The 22,096-nt window shown below is 52.5% G+C and overlaps 1 protein-coding gene across 2 annotated transcripts in view; it reads left to right on the top strand.

Moving 5' to 3' along the window:
- RYR1 (ryanodine receptor 1) overlaps positions 1–22,096 on the top strand; it is a 119,479-nt gene that overhangs the window by 65,556 nt on the left and 31,827 nt on the right. The window contains exons 68-87 of one of the 2 annotated variants that reach the window (XM_039217730.1): positions 1,896–1,983; positions 2,063–2,155; positions 3,196–3,210; positions 4,360–4,530; positions 6,118–6,177; positions 6,426–6,563; positions 7,098–7,210; positions 7,384–7,480; positions 7,717–7,823; positions 9,385–9,436; positions 9,572–9,640; positions 11,234–11,333; positions 11,625–11,704; positions 11,796–11,872; positions 12,651–12,724; positions 13,398–13,415; positions 14,528–14,608; positions 19,460–19,548; positions 19,643–19,771; positions 19,891–19,995. In XM_039217730.1, coding sequence (XP_039073661.1) covers positions 1,896–1,983; positions 2,063–2,155; positions 3,196–3,210; positions 4,360–4,530; positions 6,118–6,177; positions 6,426–6,563; positions 7,098–7,210; positions 7,384–7,480; positions 7,717–7,823; positions 9,385–9,436; positions 9,572–9,640; positions 11,234–11,333; positions 11,625–11,704; positions 11,796–11,872; positions 12,651–12,724; positions 13,398–13,415; positions 14,528–14,608; positions 19,460–19,548; positions 19,643–19,771; positions 19,891–19,995 — 1,756 coding nt within the window. The remainder of the gene's footprint in view (positions 1–1,895; positions 1,984–2,062; positions 2,156–3,195; positions 3,211–4,359; positions 4,531–6,117; positions 6,178–6,425; positions 6,564–7,097; positions 7,211–7,383; positions 7,481–7,716; positions 7,824–9,384; positions 9,437–9,571; positions 9,641–11,233; positions 11,334–11,624; positions 11,705–11,795; positions 11,873–12,650; positions 12,725–13,397; positions 13,416–14,527; positions 14,609–19,459; positions 19,549–19,642; positions 19,772–19,890; positions 19,996–22,096) is intronic. The other variant, XM_039217731.1, reaches the window with a different exon arrangement.

Genomic DNA, 22,096 nt, shown 5'->3' with positions numbered 1-22,096 from the left:
TTTCTCCAGTTCTCGCCTGACCCCACCCCACCTTCTGACCACCCCCCACCACTGCCTCCGGCCCCTGCAAAACCCAGCCGGCTGGCGTCCGCTCCCCTTCTACTCCCCTGCATCGCCGGAGTCTGAGCACCCCCCCAGCGGGGCTGTCCGATTTGCGCAGTGAGGCCCAGTGCTCAGGCCTCCGTCCGTCCCTGAGATGAAAGGAAGATGGTCCGGAGCTGGCCAGCCGTTGTCCTCAGAAACAGCTCTTTAAGAAAAGCAAGAGCAGGGGCGGCGCTTGCGTGGTTCAGGCAGTTCAGGCGGTTGAGTGTCCGACTTTAGCTCAGGTCCTGATCTCCCGGTCCCTGGATTCGAGCCCCGCATCTGGCTTGCTGCTGTCATTTTGGAGCCCACTTCGGATCCTCTGTCCCCCTCTCTCTCTGCCCCTTCTCTGCTCATGTTCTCTCTCCCTCTCAAAAATTAAAAAAAAATAAATTTTAAATCAAAAGCTGGGGCACCTGGGTAGCTCAGTCAGTTAAGCATCCGACTTTGGCTCAGGTCATGATCTCGCAGTTGGTGAGTTTGAGCCCCACATCAGGCTCTGTGGTGACAGCACCAAGTCTGGAGCCTGCTCCGGATCCTCTGTTCCCCTCTCTCTCTCTGCACCCTCCCCCACTCATGCTCTGTCTCTCTCTCTCTCAAAAATAAAAAAAAATTTTTTTAAGTCAAAAGCAAGAGCAGGTATTAACCAACTGCTAACATCTCCCTAAAATCAGAAGCACTGTTTAACGAATTATTAACTCCTAGGGGCAGCCTAATCCAAGGATAGTGAGTACATTTCCACTCCTAGTTCTATCTTGGTTGAAAAGATTTTCAGGTTGCATCAGGGCTCTGTAAGGAAAGGGGCTCTGATTGATTAGCTATGCCTGCCACAGGAGCGTAAATTGGAAGTTAGTGGTATGACTGCTATATATATCCATGCACACCCCTCTTTGCGTCATGACGGGGGTATTGCCGTGGGTTAGGTCCCCAGGAGTCCGCGCACTGGGTCAGAGGGTTTGAACAAGTAAATTGTGGCGCATTCCCACCGCGGGATACTACACGGCAATGAAAATGAACCAACCATTGCAACATATGACGATGTGGATGAATGTCACAAATGTCAGGCTGAAGGAAGCCAGGAAGAGTTACAAAAATAGAGTACCTATTCTATCTATTTATGTAAGGTTCAAGAACAGACAAAAATAACTCATGGTCAGGATAAGGTCATCTGACCCTTCCCACGGAGGGAAAACGGAGTGGCTGGGGCAGGGGGCGGGGGGGCGGGGAAGGCACATGAGGATACTCCTGGGTTCTGGAAATGTTCTATTTCTTTTTTTAAAAAAAAATAATGTTTATTATTTTTGAGAGAGAGAGAGAGAGAGACAGAGCATGAGCAGGGGAGGGGCAGAGAGAGAGAGAGAGAGGGAGACACAGAATCTGAAGCAGGCTCCAGGCTCTGAGCTGTCAGCACAGAGCCCGACACAGGGCTTGAAGTCACAAACCGCAAGATCATGACCTGAGCCGAAGTTGGACGCTTAAAGGACTGAGCCATCCAGACATCCTTATTTCTTCACTTGGGTGGTGGTTACACAAGTGTGTTCACATTGTAATAATCATCAAGCTGACACTTTATGTGATCACTTTATGTGATACTTAATAAAAAGGTTAGAGATAGAAAAAACTTCTTTTTTTTAAAGGATAGTTACGATTTTTAGATCATTGAATGACCAGCTTACCCTAGAAAACTCCATCCCATCCCTCCCATTGGAATCTCCAGGTCCCCTGATCCCCTCCCCTGAGAGCTCTCCACGTGGTGTCCTCTCCTGGGGGTCCCTTCCCCCATCGCTCACCGGCCCCCTTCCCTGCCCACCCAGGGCACACTGGCTGACGGAGCCCAATCCCAGCGCCGAGGAGCTGTTCAGGATGGTGGGCGAGATCTTCATCTACTGGTCCAAGTCCCACGTGAGTTCCCGTTGGCCCAGGCCCTCCTCGCCACGGCCCTCACTGCCCCAGCTGATCCTGACACTGCCTCCCCCACCAGAACTTTAAGCGCGAGGAGCAGAACTTCGTGGTCCAGAATGAGATCAACAACATGTCGTTTCTGACTGCTGACAACAAAAGCAAAATGGCCAAGGTGGGTGCCAGGCTCCGAGAGCACGGAGCAGGGAGGGCGGGAGCACCCTCCAGGCCATCCTACCTGACCCCTTCACCAGCTAGCCATCCCTGCCCCATTCCCCCAGCATCACAGCACCCCGTCTCCCTCCTCCTCATCTCCATCTCCCGCCTCCTCTGTCTTGTCCCTTCCCCCCATTTTCCCTCTTCTTGCTCCATCTCCTCCCCATCTCCCTTCTCTCCCTCCTCCCCCTCTCCCTCCTCCCATCTTTCTCCTCCCTATTGCCCTCCTCTCCCTCCTTCCCTTCTTTTCCCTGTCCCTCTTCTCCATCTCCCTCTTCCCCACCCCCTTCCTCTCCCTCCCCATCACCCTCTCCCCACCACCCCTCTTCCTCCTCCCCATCTCCTCCCCATCACCGTTCTCCCATATCTCTCCTCCCTGCCTCCCTCTTCCCCATCTCTTTCCTCACCCACTTCCCCATTACCCTCCTCCCCATCTCCCCCATCTCCCTCCTTCCCCTCCCTCCTCCCCATCTCCCTCCTCCCATCTCCTCCCTATCTCTCTCCTCTCCCTCTTCCCCATCCCCTTCCTCTCCTTCTCCATCACCCTTCTCCCTCCTCCCCGTCTCCCTCCCCATCACCTTTCTCCCATATCTCTCCTCCTTACCCCCCTCCTCTCCCTCCTCCACATCTCCCTCCTCTGCCTCCTCCCCACCTCGTCCTCCCTTTCCTCCTTCCTCCCCTCTCCCCCTCATCCCCCTCTTCTGCCACTTTCCCCTCCTCCATCTCCTTCCCCCACCCCAGTGTCCTCCTCTCCCATCTCCCCATTATCCCCTACGCCCCCTCCCCTCTCCCCTATACTTCTCAGCACTGCCCTCTTCAGGGGCCTAAAGACTAAACCCCCCCACCCGTTTCCACTCAGGGTCTGGAAATGCCCAGCTAGGGGGCACGTGTCGGGCTGGGGCAGGGGAGCTGGGGCAGGGCCCACTTGGAGTTGGGCCTGGGGTTCTCTGAGGGGCCGGGGTAACCCTTCTTGTCTTTGTCTGCACCCTGACGAAGCAGGCAGGAGATGTACAGGTCAGCCCCACGTCTGGGACCTTCCGCATGCCTCTTGGCTTAACTCCCTCCTGTCCCCCGTACCCCTGGCCCCTGCATCCCCTCCAGAAAACCCCTCGCCCTTGGCTCCCAGCCCCCATCCCTCTGTTCCCCACCCCCACCCATCCATTCCCCCATCCCCACCCCAACGCTCAGCTTTTGGCAATTTAACTTTTTTTTTAACTTTTGTTTAAAAAAAAAAAATCAGCTTTCCCCAAAGCACCGAAGCATTGTGGCCTGAGGTCACGAGGAATGGGGTGGGAAAGGCACGCGCATGGTTGGGTTTAAGGCTTGGGCTCCGGAACCAGACAGACTTGGGTTCGAATCCTGACTCTTGGCAGTTGGCTGTGCGACTTTAGTCAAGTGTCTTATTTTCTGAGCCTCGGATGGCATCTGGCCGGTGACCCCTGGGCCCCCCGCGGCTCTGCATGTGGTCTCAGCAGTGTCTGGCTCGTACGCCAGCCCTGCTCCATATTGCGAGCGGGAGTGAATGCGGCTTCGGCCGAAGCTTGTCCCTGGGGCTTCTCGTTGGCATGACTGGGGTGGCTCTGGCCCCGGGTCTGCACCCAAGGCTCCAGAACACGGCTGTGGGACTCTGTGCCCCGTGTTTCTGCTTCTAGATCTTTCTGGATCTCTTCCATCTTCTGTCTTCCTGTCTCCTTGTCCGCTCTGTCTCTCAGTGTCTCTCTTTTTCTTCCAACCTCTTTGGTCTCTTGAGACTTTATGGTTCTGCATCTTTTATTTCATCTTGGGGACCTCAGTCTTGGGGTACCCCGTGTAGGGTTGGGCATGTTGTGGGGGAGGGGAGGCGCTGTACTGAAAGTTGTTAGGGGATTCTGGGAGAAGACTGCCAGAGGTTGAGAAAGTCCTGGAATTTGGGGGAAATCTGGAATTTGGGAAAAAGGTTGGGGATTGGAGACAGGCTTGGTCTGAGAGGGTCTAGGGTGAGGGCTCGGGGCCTGAAGTGAAGATCAGCAAGGCTGGGGTGGGAACTGATGCAGGCTCTGAGATGGGGGACGGGATGCCTGGCACCCCGGCTGTGGGCTGGAGCCCAGGCAGGGGACAATGGCACGGGTTGGAGCCGGGGCCGGGCTGGGAGTCAGGCTGGTACTGAGCCCCATGTCCCCACAGTCAGGTGGCTCGGACCAGGAACGCACCAAGAAGAAACGCCGAGGGGACCGGTACTCTGTGCAGACATCACTGATTGTGGCCACGCTTAAGAAGATGCTGCCCATCGGCCTGAACATGTGTGCACCCACTGACCAGGAGCTCATCGTGCAGGCCAAGAACCGCTACGCCCTGGTGCTTGCACAGCCCCATTATGGGAACCTGCCAGCACCCTGCTCAGCACCCCACCAAGCCCCTGGGCCCTATGGATCCCCCGGGATCCCACTGGGAGCCCTCTCTTAGGACCCTAATGAATTTTTCTCCAGGACCCTGAGGACTCATGGGGTCCCCTGGGATGCCCTGAACCTTCCCCCAGGTTGCTGAGAATTAGGATCCTTAGGTTCTCAGGGCTCTGCCCAGTATCTTAGGCAGAGCTCTGGGGACCTAAGGATCCTAATTGGAACCCCATCGAAACCAAGGAATTTCATTAAGACCCCTGGGACCCAAGGACCATATTAAGCCTTCAAGGCCCCTCCTGAACAGCCTCCCCCAAGACCATGCTTAACCTGTTAGGACCCTGAAGTCCCCACCAGAGACACCATGAGCCCCCCGAGTCTCCTTGGAGTCCTCCACCAGGACCTCCCCAAACTCCTTGGGACCCTGCGAGCCCCCCATGATCCCGGTGGCCCTCCGCTGAACTTCTGGGATCCACACTGAGCTCTCCAGCTCAGCACTTCCTTCCCTCAGGACCCTGCGGACCCCACCCTCTGGACTCTGTTGACACCCAGCAGAGCCTCCCAAGACTCTCAGGGTGCCAGTGGGCACTGTGCTCTTATGCATCCCCCAGGATCCTAATGGCTCTTCCCCAGAACCACACCCAAACTTCTGATGTATCAGGATTCCTTAGATCAATTGATCCTGCCCCCTGAAGCCTCTTAGGTGTCCCCCCAAGGCTCCAAGGAGGACTCCCAGCATCCCATGTACCCTTTGCATGGGATAGCAACCCCCTTCCTTACCAGCCTCGGGGATCCTAGGAAGCCCTCCCAGGACTCTGCCCAAGACCCCTTGAGTCTCCCCCAGACTCTGCAAAGCACCCTGATGACCTGCTAACCCCTCTGGGACCTTGAAGACTGACTCCCCCTGGCATCACAAATACCTCCTTTCCTGGAACCCTAAAGACTCCTCCCTTCAGGACCTCAAGATCCTCCTAGGACCTGTGGAGTCTTGCCAAGAACGCAAAGAGCCCTCCAGGGCCCTTCTGACCCCTCAGCTTGGTCTTTGAGGGCTCCTCTCTCCTGGGAACCCCCCCCTGCTGACCCCTCTTTGGCCTCAATGAAAACCCTCCTGGGGACTTGGTTGATCTGCCTGATCCCACGTGACCCTGCGGCTCTTGTCCTCCTTATACATTCCCCCACCTCCTCTGATCTTCAAAAACTCCTTGCCCACCTCGCAGCCCCGCTTTGACCCTCCTCTGCCCTCCAGTATTCCCTTGGTGGCCTTATTTGACCTTGAGGACATTCTCTCATCACTCCCTACCTCCTCTCACATCCCCACAAGGCCCTTCTAATCCTTACTGTCTCTTCAAGGTGCTTCCTTGGCCTCTAGGACTCCCTTCTGACTATTCCTGACGGTTGGACCTTTTCAGTTTCTCCCAGATCCCTCACCCACCCACCCACAAGCCTCTCACCAGCTGCTGGGGTGATGGGCCCGGAAAGGAAAGGGATGTGGGTTAAGGAGGATGCTGGGCCATCAGAGTGACCCAGCCTGGCCATGTCTCCCCAGAAAGACACAGACGAGGAAGTCCGGGAATATCTGCAAAACAACCTTCACCTTCAGGGAAAGGTACCCTCCTTAATCAGCAGCCAAAAGGGGCACGTTGGGATAACGGCAACAAGAATAGCCAAGTACACTTACTCTGTACCGGGCAGTGTAAGAAGGACCTGAACGTGTCCTCACGGCACCGAAAGGGGGGCGGGGCAGCCAGAGACGCCCACCTCGCTCAGAGGGACCCCCAGACGAGCCTGGCTGGGGAGCGGGGAGCCAGCAGGGGTGGGACCCTCACATCAGCCGCCGGTCCCCCCTCCCCCTAGGTGGAAGGCTCTCCTTCTTTGCGCTGGCAGATGGCCCTGTACCGGGGCCTCCCGGGCCGCGAGGAGGACGCCGACGACCCCGAGAAAATCGTGCGCAGGGTCCAAGAGGTGTCTGCGGTGCTCTACCATCTGGAGCAGGTGGCTGGGGCTGAAAGGGTCTTACCAAGGGGAGTGGCCGAAGCTTCGGTTTCTGGGCGGGGCGAGGGGCGGGCCTTGGGTCTGTGGGCGGGGTCTGAGGCTGAAACTTGGGTCTCTGGGTGGAGCCTAGAGTTAGACGCGTGGGTTGAGAAAGGAATTTCCGGGCAGGACCTGGTGCTTAGATCTCGGGCCGAGTGCGGGGCCAGGGCCAGAATTCGAGGTCTAGAGTGGGGCCTGGTGAAGACGCCTTGACTCTGGTCAGGACTGTGGGTGTGTCTCGGGATGAGTCTGGCCTGGGTAGTAAACCTGTGCCTGTGGGCGGGGCCTGAGAGAGATTTCGGTCTAGAAGCAAAGCCCAGGTTCGGACATGGACTCTCTCTCGGTACAGCCAGGGTGTCCCTACAGCCCTGTGAGTTGGGCCTGAATTGGGGCCTGGATGTAGATGGGCAGTTTCGCCCCGGGGCCTGGGGTGCAATTGGATCAGGGCCAGAGTTTGGGGACATGACAGATTGCTGCCCCCCCCCACCCCCCCAGATCGAGCACCCTTACAAATCCAAGAAGGCCGTGTGGCACAAGCTCTTGTCCAAGCAGCGCCGGAGGGCAGTGGTTGCCTGCTTCCGCATGACCCCCCTGTACAACCTGCCCACGTAAGACCGCCCAGGGAAGGGGCAAGCTTGAGGGGCGGCGGAGAAGGGGTGGCTGAGGAGGCGGGAGGACGGACGGTCACTCGATGGGTTGGGAAGGTAGCCGTGTGGAAGGACAGAGGAGGCGCGGAGCGGGGATGGTCTCAACGACCCACAAGCCTCCCCCGCCCCGGCAGGCACCGGGCTTGTAACATGTTCCTGGAGAGCTACAAAGCCGCGTGGATCCTGACCGAAGACCACAGTTTTGAAGACCGCATGATCGATGACCTTTCTGTGAGCTGGGGCCTGCCTGGGAGTGGAGGGGCAGGGCTGGATAGGGCTGGGGGCCGAGGCTGCTGGCTGCACGCTTCCAGGGGGTGCCCTTCACCTTGAGGGGTACGGAAGTGGCCGCCCCTGACTCAGTGCAGATGGGGGAAGAGAACAAATGTAGCCACAGGGGGGCTATTGGGGGGGAGACAAGGGGGGACTCTAGATGCCCCTTTCCCAACCCCTGGCCCCCCCCCCCCCAGAAGGCTGGGAAGCAGGAGGAGGAGGAGGAGGAGGTGGAAGAGAAGAAGCCTGACCCCCTGCACCAGCTGGTCCTGCACTTCAGCCGCACTGCCCTGACTGAAAAGAGGTAACGACCCCTCGGTCCCGGGGAAGGAATCTGCTTCCTCCTGGCAAACCCCCCACGCCCCCCACAACCTCCTTGTTCCTAGAGACAAACCCTCTGTGTCCAAGGGGGGGGGGGGCACAGCCAGTCCTTTAATGTGACTTTACGAGGACAGGCAGGGCCACTGAGTACCATTTTGCAGGCTGAGCACTTCCCAAGGGGATCGCTCCTGAAGAGTTCACATCGTGGGCAATATCAGTGTAGGCTTTTCCAGATGAATTGCCTTTGCTCAAACAAAATCAGCAAATTACAAGAAAGAAGTCAGCAGGCGATAGCAAATTTCCCATAGGTGGAAGAAAGGAGGAGAGGGCTTTTTCTAATGCACACAAAAGCTTTGTATAGGCTAATGACAGCCCTGGCACTAAAATAAGGGTGTTGTTGGGAGCAATAATAACAGACAGCACTTATCAAGTGCTTATTACGTGTCTGGCACCGTGCTGGGCCCTTGACATATCTGCCGTCTCACTTAATCTTCGCGCTACGAGACAGATACTACTGTAACTCCTTTTTGTGGCTGAGGAAATGGAGGTGTAGGGATTTATGTTTCGCTAATACATGAAGTCAGGACATAGAAAGTCCAGGGCTGGGGAACAGCACAACGGTAGATAGGGACCCAGACTCTGTTCAGGCCTTCTGCCCTGCCATTCTAGGCTTTTGCCTTGTGGTCATGAGATGGATTGCTGAACTTCCTGACATGACCACACTCCAGGCAGAAAGCAAGAGAAAGCCTTCCCCCCCACCCCCAAGCAAAATCAAGATCTTTTGTATGCAAGAAGAGGCGTTCTCCTTGGTGGGCTTCTGTACATATCTCATTGGCCAGAATTCTGACATCAGGCCACCACCAGCTACATGGGACACCGGGACACTGAGGGTCCTGTTCTCCATCCTTTGGAAAGCCATGACTCTGGAGTTAGATTACCCAGGGCTGAATTGACAAGTACAAGCTGCATGTCTTGGCCAAGAAGGAGCTTTGTGCATCTGTAAAATGGGGCTAGTAGTATGTCTACCTAATGGGATTCTTGTGAGGATTAATTTGTTAATACATATATAAAGCTCTTAGAACAGGGACTTAGAGTAAATATTCAATAGGTGTTGGCCGTTACTATTATTATTATTATTATTATTATTATTATTATTGCTGCTGAGGAGACCCAAAAAGGTCATAGTGGTCAAATGAACCAACAGGTGGCAAGATGGCCCTGGAAGGTCCAGGTGTCCGTCACATTTTGGCAACCCCAGTGGGAAGGGAGCCCGTCTACCAATAGCTCCAGCGAGACTTCCAGAATGAATTCCGGTGGGCCAGCATGAATCCCATAACTATCCCATAACTACCTATTCTCGTGACCAAGCAGATGGAAAGTACCAACTGGCTCAGCCTCGATCATGTGCCCACCCTGGCAGTGGACAGTCAACCCCACCTGAACCACACTTTCTGAGCATCGCTTTCCAAAGGAAAACCGGGAGCTGTTATAAGATGGGGGCCCTCTCCGCTGGGTCTTGACTCTCTCCCCCCTTACTTCCTCAGCAAACTGGATGAAGACTACCTGTATATGGCGTATGCTGACATCATGGCAAAGGTAAGGCCCTGTCCCCCCCCCCCCCAGGTCAGGCTCCCTTCCCCCCACTGCAATGTCTGTCCACCGAAAGGGCTGGGGGTGAACTGGGATATCTCCCCTGTTCTCCATCATCCCTAACTGATGCCTCATCCCCAGAGCTGCCACTTGGAGGAGGGAGGGGAGAATGGCGAAGCTGAAGAAGAGGAGGTTGAGGTTTCCTTTGAGGTAGGTGGGATCAGGAGGTCCCTGAGAAAAGGGATAAGGGACCCGGACTTCGGTCATTCCACATTCATTCAGCCTGTGTTCACAGAGTGAACCAGCCCTGTGCTAGGTGATGTTGGGGACACAGCAGTGACTAGTCTACTGGGAAGACAGACACAAGAGTACTCATGGTGGTGATAAGGGACTCTCAGGCAGAGGAGTCATGGCTGGGGAATCCAGAGACGTTCAGGGAGATATGGGGGGTGGGGAGTTCAGGGGGCTATGGACGCTCAAGCAAGGTGCCTGACCCAGCCTGTAGGGGAAGGGTGTCAGGGAGGGCTTCTCAGAGGAGAGGATGTCTGTGCAGGCGGATGAAAGGAGTGTGCCAGAGAAGAAAAGGAGAAAGGTGTTCCAGTCAGGGGGAACAGCATATGCAAAGGCCAGACAGTGAGAAAGAGCTGTCAATGCACAATTAACCCATCCATTCATCGTTAAGGCAGTCCATGAACATTTCCTTGAGTTTCTTTTTTTTTTTAATTTTTTTAGCATTTATTCATTTTTGAGAGACAGAGAGAGACATAGCATGAGCAGGTGAGGGGCAGAGAGAGAGGGAGACACAGAATCCGAAGCAGGCTCCAGCCTCTGAGCTGTCAGCAAAGAGCCCAATGCGGGGCTCGAACCCATGGACTGGACCATGAGATCTTGACCTGAGCAGAAGTCAACCGCTCAACCGATTAAGCCACCCAGGCGCCCCATTCCTTGAGTTTCTTAACCATTTTTCTGCCAGGGTCCCTTTTGGCATCTGGCGAAGCCTCTCTTAGAAGTATATTTTTAAATGTATAAAATGAATTCATAGCAGAGGAAACAAGCATATGGAAAGAATCATCGGAATATTTTTTAAAAAACTGTAAGACAGTCATATCTGTCTTTCTCGAAGCATCCTTCAAACGACACGATCTCACAGTGGGTCCTGTAGCTCCAGTAATTGATGAGTAATGGTGAACATAAGCAGTATTTTAAGATGGCTGCAAAAATAATGAGGCACGGAAGCATCTGTCGTTCTTCTTGGTGACAGGACCGTGGGTTCTGCTGACACTGCTGTGATTTATAATGGAAGGAAATGCTCCGTTTCAATCAGAGGGCAGTAAACATAAACATATAATTTTTCCCCTAGCTACGTTTGCAGGCCTCCTAGATTTTATCTATGTGTGGATCCAGGTTAAGATCGCTCTGCACGGAGCACAAGCCACAAATCGTGGACTTAAGTCCCAGGGGATAGAGGGAGCTCACAATTAAAGACGTGAGGTGTGGGAGGCTCAGTCGGTTAAGTGTCCGACTTCGGCTCAGGTCATGATCTGGGGTTTCCTGAGTTCGATTGGAGCCCCGCACCGGGCTCTCTGCTGTCGGCTGCTTCGGACCCTCTGTCTCCCTCTCCCTCTCTCTGCCCGGTCCCTGCGCGCGCATGCGCTCTCTCTCACAGATTAAGAAACATTAAAAAAAGAAAAGTAGGTGTGGTTGGAACATGGAAGGTCAGGGTGAGGGATGAGGCTGGGAGGGGGAAAGGCTGGGCGGGTGAGCCCGGATTCACTCGGCCCCGCGGGCCTGGCTCTGCCGCAGGAGAAAGAGATGGAGAAGCAGCGGCTCCTGTACCAGCAGGCGCGGCTGCACACCCGGGGGGCGGCGGAGATGGTGCTGCAGATGATCAGTGCCTGCAAAGGTGCCCTCATGCAGGCCCTGCTCCCGAGCACACGCACCCTGTCCCCACACCCACGGCCCCCCACTTCCCGGGGACCCCGTGCACACTCTCCCACCCTGCATGCCTGCAGTGTGCACACCAGCGCTCACACCTCCCGCTTGCCTCGCAGTGGCTCGCCCCTCCCTGCCCCTGGCATGCTACTCCACCCCTTCTCCCACGTACCCCGGGACTGCTGTTTTCTGGTGGGTGGAGAACAGCGCCCGAAAACTGAGCGGACCATCTTTTGCCCCCCGCCCCCGCTCCCCCCTCCAGGAGAGACGGGCGCCATGGTGTCGTCCACCCTGAAGCTGGGCATCTCCATCCTAAATGGAGGCAATGCTGATGTCCAACAGGTAACAAGAGAAGGGGCTTGGGAAGAGGGCTGAGGGGGGTGGGGCGCTCCTGCGTGACTCCCAGCCACCCCACCTCCTGTCCCCTCTGTAGAAAATGCTGGATTATCTGAAGGACAAGAAGGAAGTTGGCTTCTTCCAGAGTATCCAGGCGCTGATGCAAACATGCAGGTAGGGGCTCCCGGGTATCTTTCAGTCAAGCTCTTTGGTGTTGCTGTGTCCCCCGCCCCCAGCACCAGGAACAGAGGCCCACTCAAAGGAGCTCAAATACCAGGGAGCTGATTATCATAACAATAATCAGAGGCTTTAAGAATGAAGAGCTGGAGGGGCACCTAGGTGGCTCAGTCCGTTAAGCTCAGGTCATGATCTCACAGTTTGTGGGGTCGCATGGGGCTGACAGTGAGGAGCCTGGTTGGGATTCTCTCTCTCTCCCTCTCTGCCTCTCCCCTGCTCGTGCTTTCTCTGTCTCTCAAAATAAATAAATAAACTTTAAAAAAAAAAAGAAAAAGGAAAGAATGAACAGCTGGAGCTGAAAATTTGTGGCGAATTCAAGGGGCACTGAAGCAGCAGGAGACTAGGGCTCTCTCTGATGACTCCATTAATGTGACTACTACTGTCTGCCTTTGTTCTCTTCTGGCAACTGACTCTCCCCCCCTCCCCCCGCCCAGCTTTTGCTAATTGAGGGTTTCTGTTTCCTCTTGATTTCAACTTGTGCATATTTCATCCTGGCCCCACCTCACTTATGAGCTGCTGCCACATGGCTTCTCCCAGTTGTTTCTGCTTCCTCTTGATTTCAGCTCATTCATGGTTTACTGTGGCCCTCCGCTCGCTGACGGGGGGGGGGGGGGGGGGGGGGGGGGGAGGAGCGCCGCAGAGCTCTGAAAGAGGGCAGAGCCTCAGCCCACCTTCCCCGTCTTCCTCCCTTCCCCTCCCCCCCCCCTGCCCCCAGCGTCCTGGATCTCAACGCCTTCGAGAGACAGAACAAGGCGGAGGGGCTGGGCATGGTGAACGAGGACGGAACCGGTGAGGCCCTTTCTTGGGCTTCCCTCTCCTGGGACATCCTCTTCCTTCGGGATCGGCCCCTCGCCCCCATTGCCCAGAGCTCCCTTCCTCCAAGACTCCCCGCCCCCCCCACCATCCCCAAGCTCCACCCCCAACCCAACCCCCACCTCCTGTGCAGTGGTCCCAAGTCTTGCTCCCACATTCCTCCAGGGTCTCCCTCCTCACCCTCCTCGGCGTCCCCACCCTTGGCTGTCCTTCTGTCCTGTGTTCTCTCACCCAGCACACCGACCCCGCCCTCCACGTGCCCCAAGTCTCCCACCCTGGTTGCTGTTCTCATTAATGTCCCTAATCCGGGTTAATCGAGTCTCCTCTTTGCTGTGTCGTGACGTGTCTAACTTTTCTGCCCTGATCCTCGCCTCCTGCCTCTCCACCTCTACTTGTATACATCTCTCTCTCTCTCTCTCTCCCTTCTTCTTTCTCTCCCTTCGCTTTTACCCTCATTTCTTACTCTTCCTTGGTTCCACATGTCTCCTTATCGTTCTGATTCTCTGTGGTTGTTTCTCTCTCGGTGTCGAGGTCTTCTTCGTCCCTGACTGTGTCACTGTTTTTCTGTGTCCGTCTCTCTGTCTCCTTCCTGTCTCTTTTTTTCCCTCTTTTCTCCTGCTTCCTCCTCCCATCCTGTTGGCTGCCCCAGTCATCAACCGCCAGAACGGTAATTCCCCCAGCCCACTCCCCTTGCTGTGCCGCTGCACCCCTCCCTTCTAACCCCCAATTGCCCCCCCTCCACCTGGGGGCTGAGGATCTGGGACATCCAGGGAGGGAGGAGCCCTTCAGTGACGCATCCTGCCTGGCAGAAAGTCTTGAGATCAGGGGTCCAGAGACTAAGATTCGGGTCCCAGATTAGCCACTAACAATAGCCGAGACTAAGAACAAGTCTCTTCCCTTCTATAAGCCTCAGTTTCCCTATGTGTAAAATAGAAGTTAGAGAAGATGGCAAAGATCCCTTTCCAGTGGATGTTCTCAGACTTCCAGACCCAGATTCGCAGTCCCGGGGTGGGGCAATCCCCACTCCTACCTACCCCGCTCTCTGCGCCCGCGACCCCAGATTGGTCAAGTCTGCAGTTTCCATCCGCCAACCGGATTGGTTGCCGCTGGCATCCACTCTGATTGGTGTGCGTGCCTCCTCTGCGCCTGCTCTGATTGGCCCATTCCTGTCTAGCCTCCCTCTCTCTCTTCCCTCCTCTAGAGCCCACGGTGACTGGCTTCCTTCAGATGCCCGTTCTGATTGGCCCATGTTTACACGCCTCCCACCCCCTCCTGCATCTCCTGGATTGGCTGATTTTAAGGCATCTGAGCCAATTGGCTGGCTTTCGATCCCCCTCCCTGCCCAATCCCCTCCTGTTCAGAGCCTTTGCGTGAAGGTGACTCCAATCCCCTTAATCCATTAACTCTGCGCCTCGTGGCCCTGGATGGGGGCTGAGGGAGATACCAGCTGCCTGAAGTTCTGCTGGGTAGGCAGACATTCCCAGACGTCACACAAGTGGTGACGCTAGAGGAACACGGATGTTTAGAAAGACACTTAAGGCCCCAGCTTCATGACTCAGGACCCCTCAGGTCTTCATCTGCTGATGACTCTGAAGTCGGGCCCCCCTGATGTCATGGATGCCTGTGGCCCTCATAGTGTCTCTGATGTGGCGGCTGCTCCTCCCTGCGCACCCGTGCTTTGTGCATGCGTGTGCAGTGTGCAAGGTTCGTGTGCATGTGTGTGCTCTCCCCTGGCACATCTGACCCTTTCTGGGCCCTGCCCCCCCTTCTTCCACCCAGGTGAGAAAGTCATGGCAGACGATGAGTTCACCCAAGATCTCTTCCGATTTCTGCAATTGCTCTGCGAGGGGCACAATAATGGTGAGGAGGAGGGGCGGGTGGGAGAGTGGGTGAAGAGGAGGCCAGGGTTTGGGGTCAGTATAGAAGGGTTGCCTGAGTTAAACTCCAGGCCCCTCACTCCGTATCAGCACTGACCTCACCACCCACCCTGTCACCGATTGTCCTTCATCCTTTATTTTCAACCATTATCAAGCCCTGCCCTCACCCCCTTCCCCACCTTTCTAAACCTCTCCTGAATTCCTGGAATCTAGCCCCTTTGCTTTACTTTCACCTTCTCTGGCCAGTCCAAATTCCCCCAAAACAATCTGCCCCCAAACTGCTTTGCCCCCAGATTGGTTTGTCCAAATGAGCAATTAGCCACATGCCATTTTTCCACAGGCATTTTGCAGCAACTGCCAAAGTTTAGATGCGGTAGATTTCCGTACTTTGGGTTCTGTAGAGGGGGGGAAAACCGCATGGCGTTTTAAAATGAATTTATTAGAATCACTTCTTAATTTCACTTCTAAAATACTCTGCCAGGTGGAAGGCCTTACAGATTCTTTCCTAACTTAAACAAGAGTTTCCCCAACTTTTGTTCTGGTTCAAGGCAGTTTAACCAGATCAAGGATTACACAGCAAGCTGGTGAAACCCGCATAGTTTACAGCCTTAAAGGGACTGTCAAACTTCTGTACAGCAAACTTTCTACCCAATGCCATTTCCTATAACAAATATACAAGTCTCAAGGTTGTGGTTATGATACTTAGCAGGTAATTGTGAAACCACAGACTGCCCAGAAACTAAGCTTCATGACAAGAATGGAGGTAATCATAAATCTAACTTCCATAGGACGTGCACCCTCATTTGGCTAGTGATTTGTAAATTTCTTTAATCCACTCTTCTCTTTTCAAACAAAGGATAGAGCAAGATCCATTGTTCTGCATCCTCAAAAGCTCTTATGTCCACAGCGAGTTGTTCTTCAAGTTTTATGAAATACCTTTGTGCCACGTGATTAGGATTTTCTTTAATTTTAACTAAAGGGGAATCAGTCTCTGGGGTTTTAAATGAATTTTATTCCCTGGATCTATGGTTATTTGGAAATGAAAAGGGGGAATTACTCTTACCAAATTTGCAAGCCAGTCCTCTGCATAAATTCGTGGATCCACTAACCAGCCCAATCAAATAAACATTTGAAATATCTTTCAAATCTCAGATGCCTCGCATGTCTTGAGTATTTGGTGCCATTCGAAGTAGAAAAAACGTTTGTCTCTTGTACATGTCTGAGACTGTGTTCTAGATTGACAGGGCTTTTTACAGGAAAGAAGAGCTGTATGTGTAACCATTTAGACAGAAGTCCAATTGAAATTAACACAAAGGAGGGGCACCTGGGTGGCTTCCTCAGTTAAGCATCAGACTTTGGCTCAGGTCGGCTCAGTCATGATCTCACCATTTGTGTGTTCAAGCCCCGCGTCGGGCTCTGCTGACAAGTAGCTCAGAGCCTGAAGACTGTTTCAGATTCTGTGTCTCCCTCTCTCTCTGACCCTCCCCTGCTCACACTGTCTCTCTCTCTCTCTCAGAAATAAATAAAACATTTTTTAAAAATTAAAAAAAGAGAAATTAACATAAAGAAGTTAGAAGCCAGGGTTGAGAAGAAAACATACATTTTCTTATAAGATATTGAATATGTGAGCATAATCTTCATCTACAGTGTGAAACCAGGCAAAATGGGCATTCAACCTGAAACAGCGATTATGAAACAGAAGTCAAATGGACAGTAAAACTTTGGGGAGAAAAAAAATTTTTTTAAGGGCTGGTAAAGCCATCCTGTGCAACATGACATTGCCATGACCATGAAAAGGACTTAGCTGAAGTTTATTTTCATTGTCTTCGTAATTTGATGAATTGGTCATTTGGCAAATGGGTCTACAGAGGTGGGTCTCAAATGTAAAAGGGCCTCAGAATCACCTTGAGGCCTTGTTAAAATACAGATTTCTGGGCTCCATCCCATATTTTCTGATTTAGTAGTTCTGGGGTGGAGTCCAGGAACTTGCATCTCTGACAGGTTCCCAGGAGATGCTAATGCTACTGATCTGGGACCCACACCTTGAGAATCAGTGCTCCAAAGTGCAGCTCTTAACCTCAGAACTCTCTTTAAGGCCCTTTAAGAACAGCCAATGTAGGGGCGCCTGGGTGGCTTAGTTAGTTAAGCGTCCGACTTTCGCTTAGGTCATGATCTCGCGGTTCGTGGGTTCGAGCCCCGCATCGGGCTCTGTGCTGACTGCTGGCTCGGAGCCTGGAGCCTGTTTCAGTCTGTGACTCCCTCTCTCTCTGACCCTCCCCTGCTCACACTGTCTCTCTCTCCTAGAAATAAATAAAACATTAAAAAAAAAAAAAAGAATGTATTTAAAATTTCTAAAAAAAAAAAAAAAAAAAAGAACAGCCAATGTTTATTGAGCACTATGCACCAGATGGTTATCCTAAATTTTTTTAATTTGGAAAAAACGTTTATTTATTTATTTTTGAAAGAGCGTGCACACGGGCGAGTCAGGGAGGGACAGAGAGAGAGAGAGAATCCCAAGCACACTGTATACTGTCAGCACAAAGCCTAATGCGGGGCTCCATCTCACAAATGGTGAGATCATGACCTGAGTGGAAATCAAGAGTCAGACGCTTAACCGACTGAGGCACCAGGGCACCCCTGTCCTAAATTCTTTATGTGTCCCAAAGCATTAAAAACTCACAAGAGCTCCATAAAGTAGGCTCTGCTGTAACCACCATGTTACAAATGGGGGAACTGAGTCACAGTCTGTGCCACACATAGGGATTCAATAACTTGCCTGAGGTCATGCACCTGGGAATTCATACAGCCCACCCCCACTTCCCTTTCCTGCCTCAGTTCAGAGGTCTCTTCCCCCAGGGAGCCTTCCCTGATTATCTCAGCTGAGTCAGGTATCTCCTCTGGACAACTCCAGACCCCTGGGTTTCCCACCTCACAACCCTGATCATTCTGCCTAGTATCCCTCCACCACAACCCTACAACCCATGAACCGTGTTTATAATTATTATTATGATATTATCATATAATGTATATATAATACATATATATGATATACATACATATGATATAATCATAATTATATTATTATGATTATGTCAGTCACACAAAAATAGAATGGTCTAATAAATGGTACCCATCACTCACCCATAGCAGTTATCAGCTTATTGCCAGAGAACAATGTTTTTCATATATATTTTTAATATTTATATATATTAAATATATATTATTTATATTTTATATATTTATATATTTTTTAATGTTTTATTTATTTCTGAGAGAGAGAGAGAGAGAGAGAGACGATGTGAGCAGGGGAGGGTCAGAGAGGGAGGGAGACACAGAATCTGAAGCAGGCTCCAGGCTCTGAGCTGTCAGCACAGAGCCCTACGCGGGGCTTGAACCCAGGAACCGCGAGATCATGACCTGAGCCGAAGTCGGACGCTTAACCGACTGAGCCACCCAGGTGCCCCAGGACGATGTTTCTCAAATAGTGAGAACTAATGCACGAGAGGGTCGTGCATCCATGTAGTGCACATGCCCTCATCTTAATTCCACACTGGTAGGCCTGGAGAGCATATTTTAAAAATATACTAAAGCCCAGGGTTCACTGTCAGAGATTCTAATTTAGCTGGTCTAGGGTTGGGGCTTGAGCAGGGGGATTCTGAAAGCTTCCTAGATCTAACACGCAGCCAAGGTTGAGAGATCGAGGACTATGAACATAATGTGTTGAGATCAGAATTCTTTTTTTAAAATATAATTTATTGTCAAGTTGGCTAACATATAGTGTGTACAGTGTGCTCTTGGTTTTGGGGGTAGATTTCCGTGATTCATTGCTTACATACAACCCCCAGTGCCCATCTTAACAAGTGCCCTCCTCAGTGCCCATCACCCATTTTCCCCTCTCCCCCGCCCTCTCCATCAATCCTCAGTTTGTTCTCTGTATTTAAGCGTCTCTTACGGGTTGCCTCCCTCTCTGTTTGAAACCTATTTTTCCCCTTCCTGAGATCAGAATTCTTTTGTAGGTAAGTAGACTAGTACAGCACAGAAAATACCAGAATACACAGCACATATGTGGGTATGTGAAACTTCTGTTTCAGGTATATGTAGATATAATTTCAGTTTAAATACATATACTGGGTCTCAATGTAAAATGGTTTCCCTACTGTAAGTTGCAGTTAGAAAAGATTGAAAAATTACTACACAAGAATATAAACTTTGCAAGACTTTGTCTTCTTTTACTGCGTACTCCCAGGGCCTAGAACAGTGCCGGGCACATAGTAAACGCTCGATAAGCTTGTAGTACCAAAGAATAAGTGGCCAATCTCCATCTCACATTAGCATATAATATATACTCAATAAATAGATATTGAACAAATAAATAAAAGAAATGACAGGCACTTGTCTTTTCTGCCTTTGGCTAGGTGCTCAGTAAATATTTATTGGACAAATAAATGAATAAATAACCAATCTTCCATCTCCCCCATCACATAGTAGGCGTTCGATAAACATTTTTGGAAACAAATGGAAGACTGAATCTCCATTTTCCCCTGCTACACTGTGGGTGCGTGTTTTGGGGTGGGAATGAATGAATAAATGACCTCCACCATATCTGGCACGTAGTTGGCCCTCAATGATTATTTACATAAAAGAATAAATGATCCTCATCTTCCTCTGACACACAGTAGGTACTTGATAAAGATTAATGGTAGCAATTCTATGCCTCTGACATACAACAGACACTTAATGAACACTTACTGCATAAATGAATAAATGACCCACTGTCCACCTCCCCTAACACACGGCAGGCTCTCAATGAATGAATGGCTTTTCATCTCCCCAGATTTCCAAAATTACCTACGGACACAGACAGGGAACACGACCACCATTAACATCATCATCTGCACGGTGGACTACCTCCTGCGGCTGCAGGTGAGGATGTGATGCCGCCCAGGTGTGACCTGGATGGGGGACTGTGGGGCCCTGGTTGGCCCCAGCACCCCTTCACGCCCCATCGGTCCCCCAGGAGTCCATCAGCGACTTCTACTGGTACTACTCCGGCAAGGATGTCATCGAAGAGCAGGGCAAGAGGAACTTTTCCAAGGCCATGTCGGTCGCTAAACAGGTGTTCAACAGCCTCACAGAGTACATCCAGGTAGGACCCGCCCTCCGGGGCGGGGCGAGGCAGCCCCTCCCCCCCCCCCCCCCCCCCCCCCCCGGCACCCTTTGCCCCGCCTGGAGCTCACTGCAGCCCTCTGCCCCCCGCCTCGCCAGGGCCCCTGTACCGGGAACCAGCAGAGCCTGGCGCACAGCCGCCTCTGGGACGCCGTGGTGGGATTCCTGCACGTGTTTGCGCACATGATGATGAAGCTCGCTCAGGTTCGAGACCCTCTGTTGTTCTTCATGCAGCTGTTCCCGGGCATCCCCCAAATGGCCCATTTCCAAGTCATTTTCTCACCCAAGTCCCCCTGGCATGTTCCCTGAAGAGTTCCCTCGGAGTGGCCAAATCCATCTTCTGGATTGGCTCTCGGCACGACCCCGCCTCCTCCTCTGCCACCACCAATCGGCGGGTTTCCCATGCACACTTCCATTGGTTTGACGTTTGGGCCCCGCCCCCTCTGGCCCGGAGTTCCTCTATGATTGGTTGGTGTTCTTTTCTTGGCGGTGAGGTCCTCTCCGATTCCGACGCCCCTGGGGGTAGAAAGGGGCGTCCTTCTAGATCAGGGACTGCGGCTGAAGGAGTGTTTTGCTTCTTTATTCTGCCTGCGGCAGATGACGCCCATCTCGGGCACCCATGATGTAAGGTCCCTGTCGAGTCCTCCCATTTCTAGAATCCTCTGTACCCTTCCCCTACCACCCTGGCCCCTTTGCAGTCTGGTCAGTGTCTCATGCTCTGCTTCTGTCTGGTAACATAGTCAAGGCTGCGCCCGCCATCCACATCCTGAACCTTAGAAATGTAACAGTTTGGGGCTCCTGGGTGGCTTAGTCGGTTAAGCGTCCGACTTTCGCTTAGGTCATGATCTCGCGGTTCGTGGGTTCGAGCCCCGCGTCGGGCTCTGTGCTGACTGCCAGCCCAGAGCCTGGAGCCTGTTTCAGAGTCTGTGACTCCCTCTCTCTCTGACCCTCCCCTGCTCACGCTGTCTCTCTCTCTCTCTCCTAGAAATAAATAAAACATTAAAAAAAAAAGAAAGAAATGTAACAGTTTTCCAGCAGGTGACAGTACTCTGTATACTGCATTATGATTTTCCCGCAGGAAAGGTCTTGAAGAAGGGGAGCCTTTTTCTAGTTACTCAAAGGTGTCACAGGGGCTAGCAGAAATCCTGTCTGGTGTCGCCGGACTTTTTGAAGGAGCTGAACTTGGAATGCAATTCATTAGTTTCAGTGCAGTCGAAGTGGTGTTATTGGTGTCATCTTAAAAGTCTAGCGACTATTGGTATTTTAGTCTAGAATTTCAAATCCTGCAGTGTTAATGCATTAGCTAAGGACTAGGGCTAGGTTGGCATGGGCTGGATATCCAATGCCAACTGGTGCGTTAAACGGCCCTAGAGTGTTATCAGCAGAACTGTCTTCTCTGGCTTCATTTTCAAACAGGCTAGCTCCCGGACTGAAAAAAATGATGCCCCAGGCTTCTATGCAGCCCCATAACAGCTCCAGAGGGAAGAGAACCCCTCTTTTATGGGAGATCCGACTTGGGATTCTGTTTGGACTGTTGGGTCAATGCTCATCCCTGAACCAATCACCGTGGCCAGGGGTGAGCTCTGATTGGCCAGATCTGGCCATATGCCCACCTCTGAAACCGGGAAAGTGGGGTTAGCCCCACTTGCTCGGAGAGCAGGATTCTTAGAGGGAAGCAGGGTGCTGCCTCGTGCATCACCCCGGCAGGCGCACACGACGGACACCCACCCAGAGTAGGATTTTGAGATTCTGGAATGTTGGGAGTTTAGAGCCAGAATGCCGAGCTTTGGAACTGTGATAGAATCAGAACTCTAGAAGGAGCATTCTGGTAGAGGAGCCTTACATACCTTTTATCTCGTATCCTTCCCCCTCCTCCATCGTATTAGGTAGAACCAGATGAAATGACTACTCATGGGTCAAAAATGCTCACACATGAACAGTTTTATGTAGCTCAACCGAATACAAATAGGGACCATGAGGCAGAACCCTGAGCATGTAGGAAGTTTCTGTAGGCACTACATGAGGCACTGTGACTGGGGAGGCAATGTGCACCCACATTCTCCCCAAATTGTTCACCCAAAGGCGCTTGGCTGAGTCCTCCAGCCTTTTTCTTGAACCGAGTCTCGCTTTTTCCATCACACAGTCACTCAACAAACACATGTCAAGCACCCACCATAAGCCAGGCACAGTGCTGAGCTCTCACCCCTTCCCAGCTGTGTCTCCATACCCAGTACGTGCCCCTCTCTGTCTCTCTCAGCCGCAAGCTTCTCTCCCAGCCCTCCTTGTCTGCCAGCTCTTGCCCCCC

This window comes from Hyaena hyaena, unplaced genomic scaffold, assembly GCF_003009895.1.
Source record: "Hyaena hyaena isolate Hyena2069 unplaced genomic scaffold, ASM300989v1 scaffold_721, whole genome shotgun sequence".
Taxonomy (NCBI): Eukaryota; Metazoa; Chordata; class Mammalia; order Carnivora; family Hyaenidae; genus Hyaena; species Hyaena hyaena.
The sequence above is the reverse complement of the archived record's forward strand: the minus strand, read 5'-3'. Positions and strand labels throughout refer to the sequence as shown.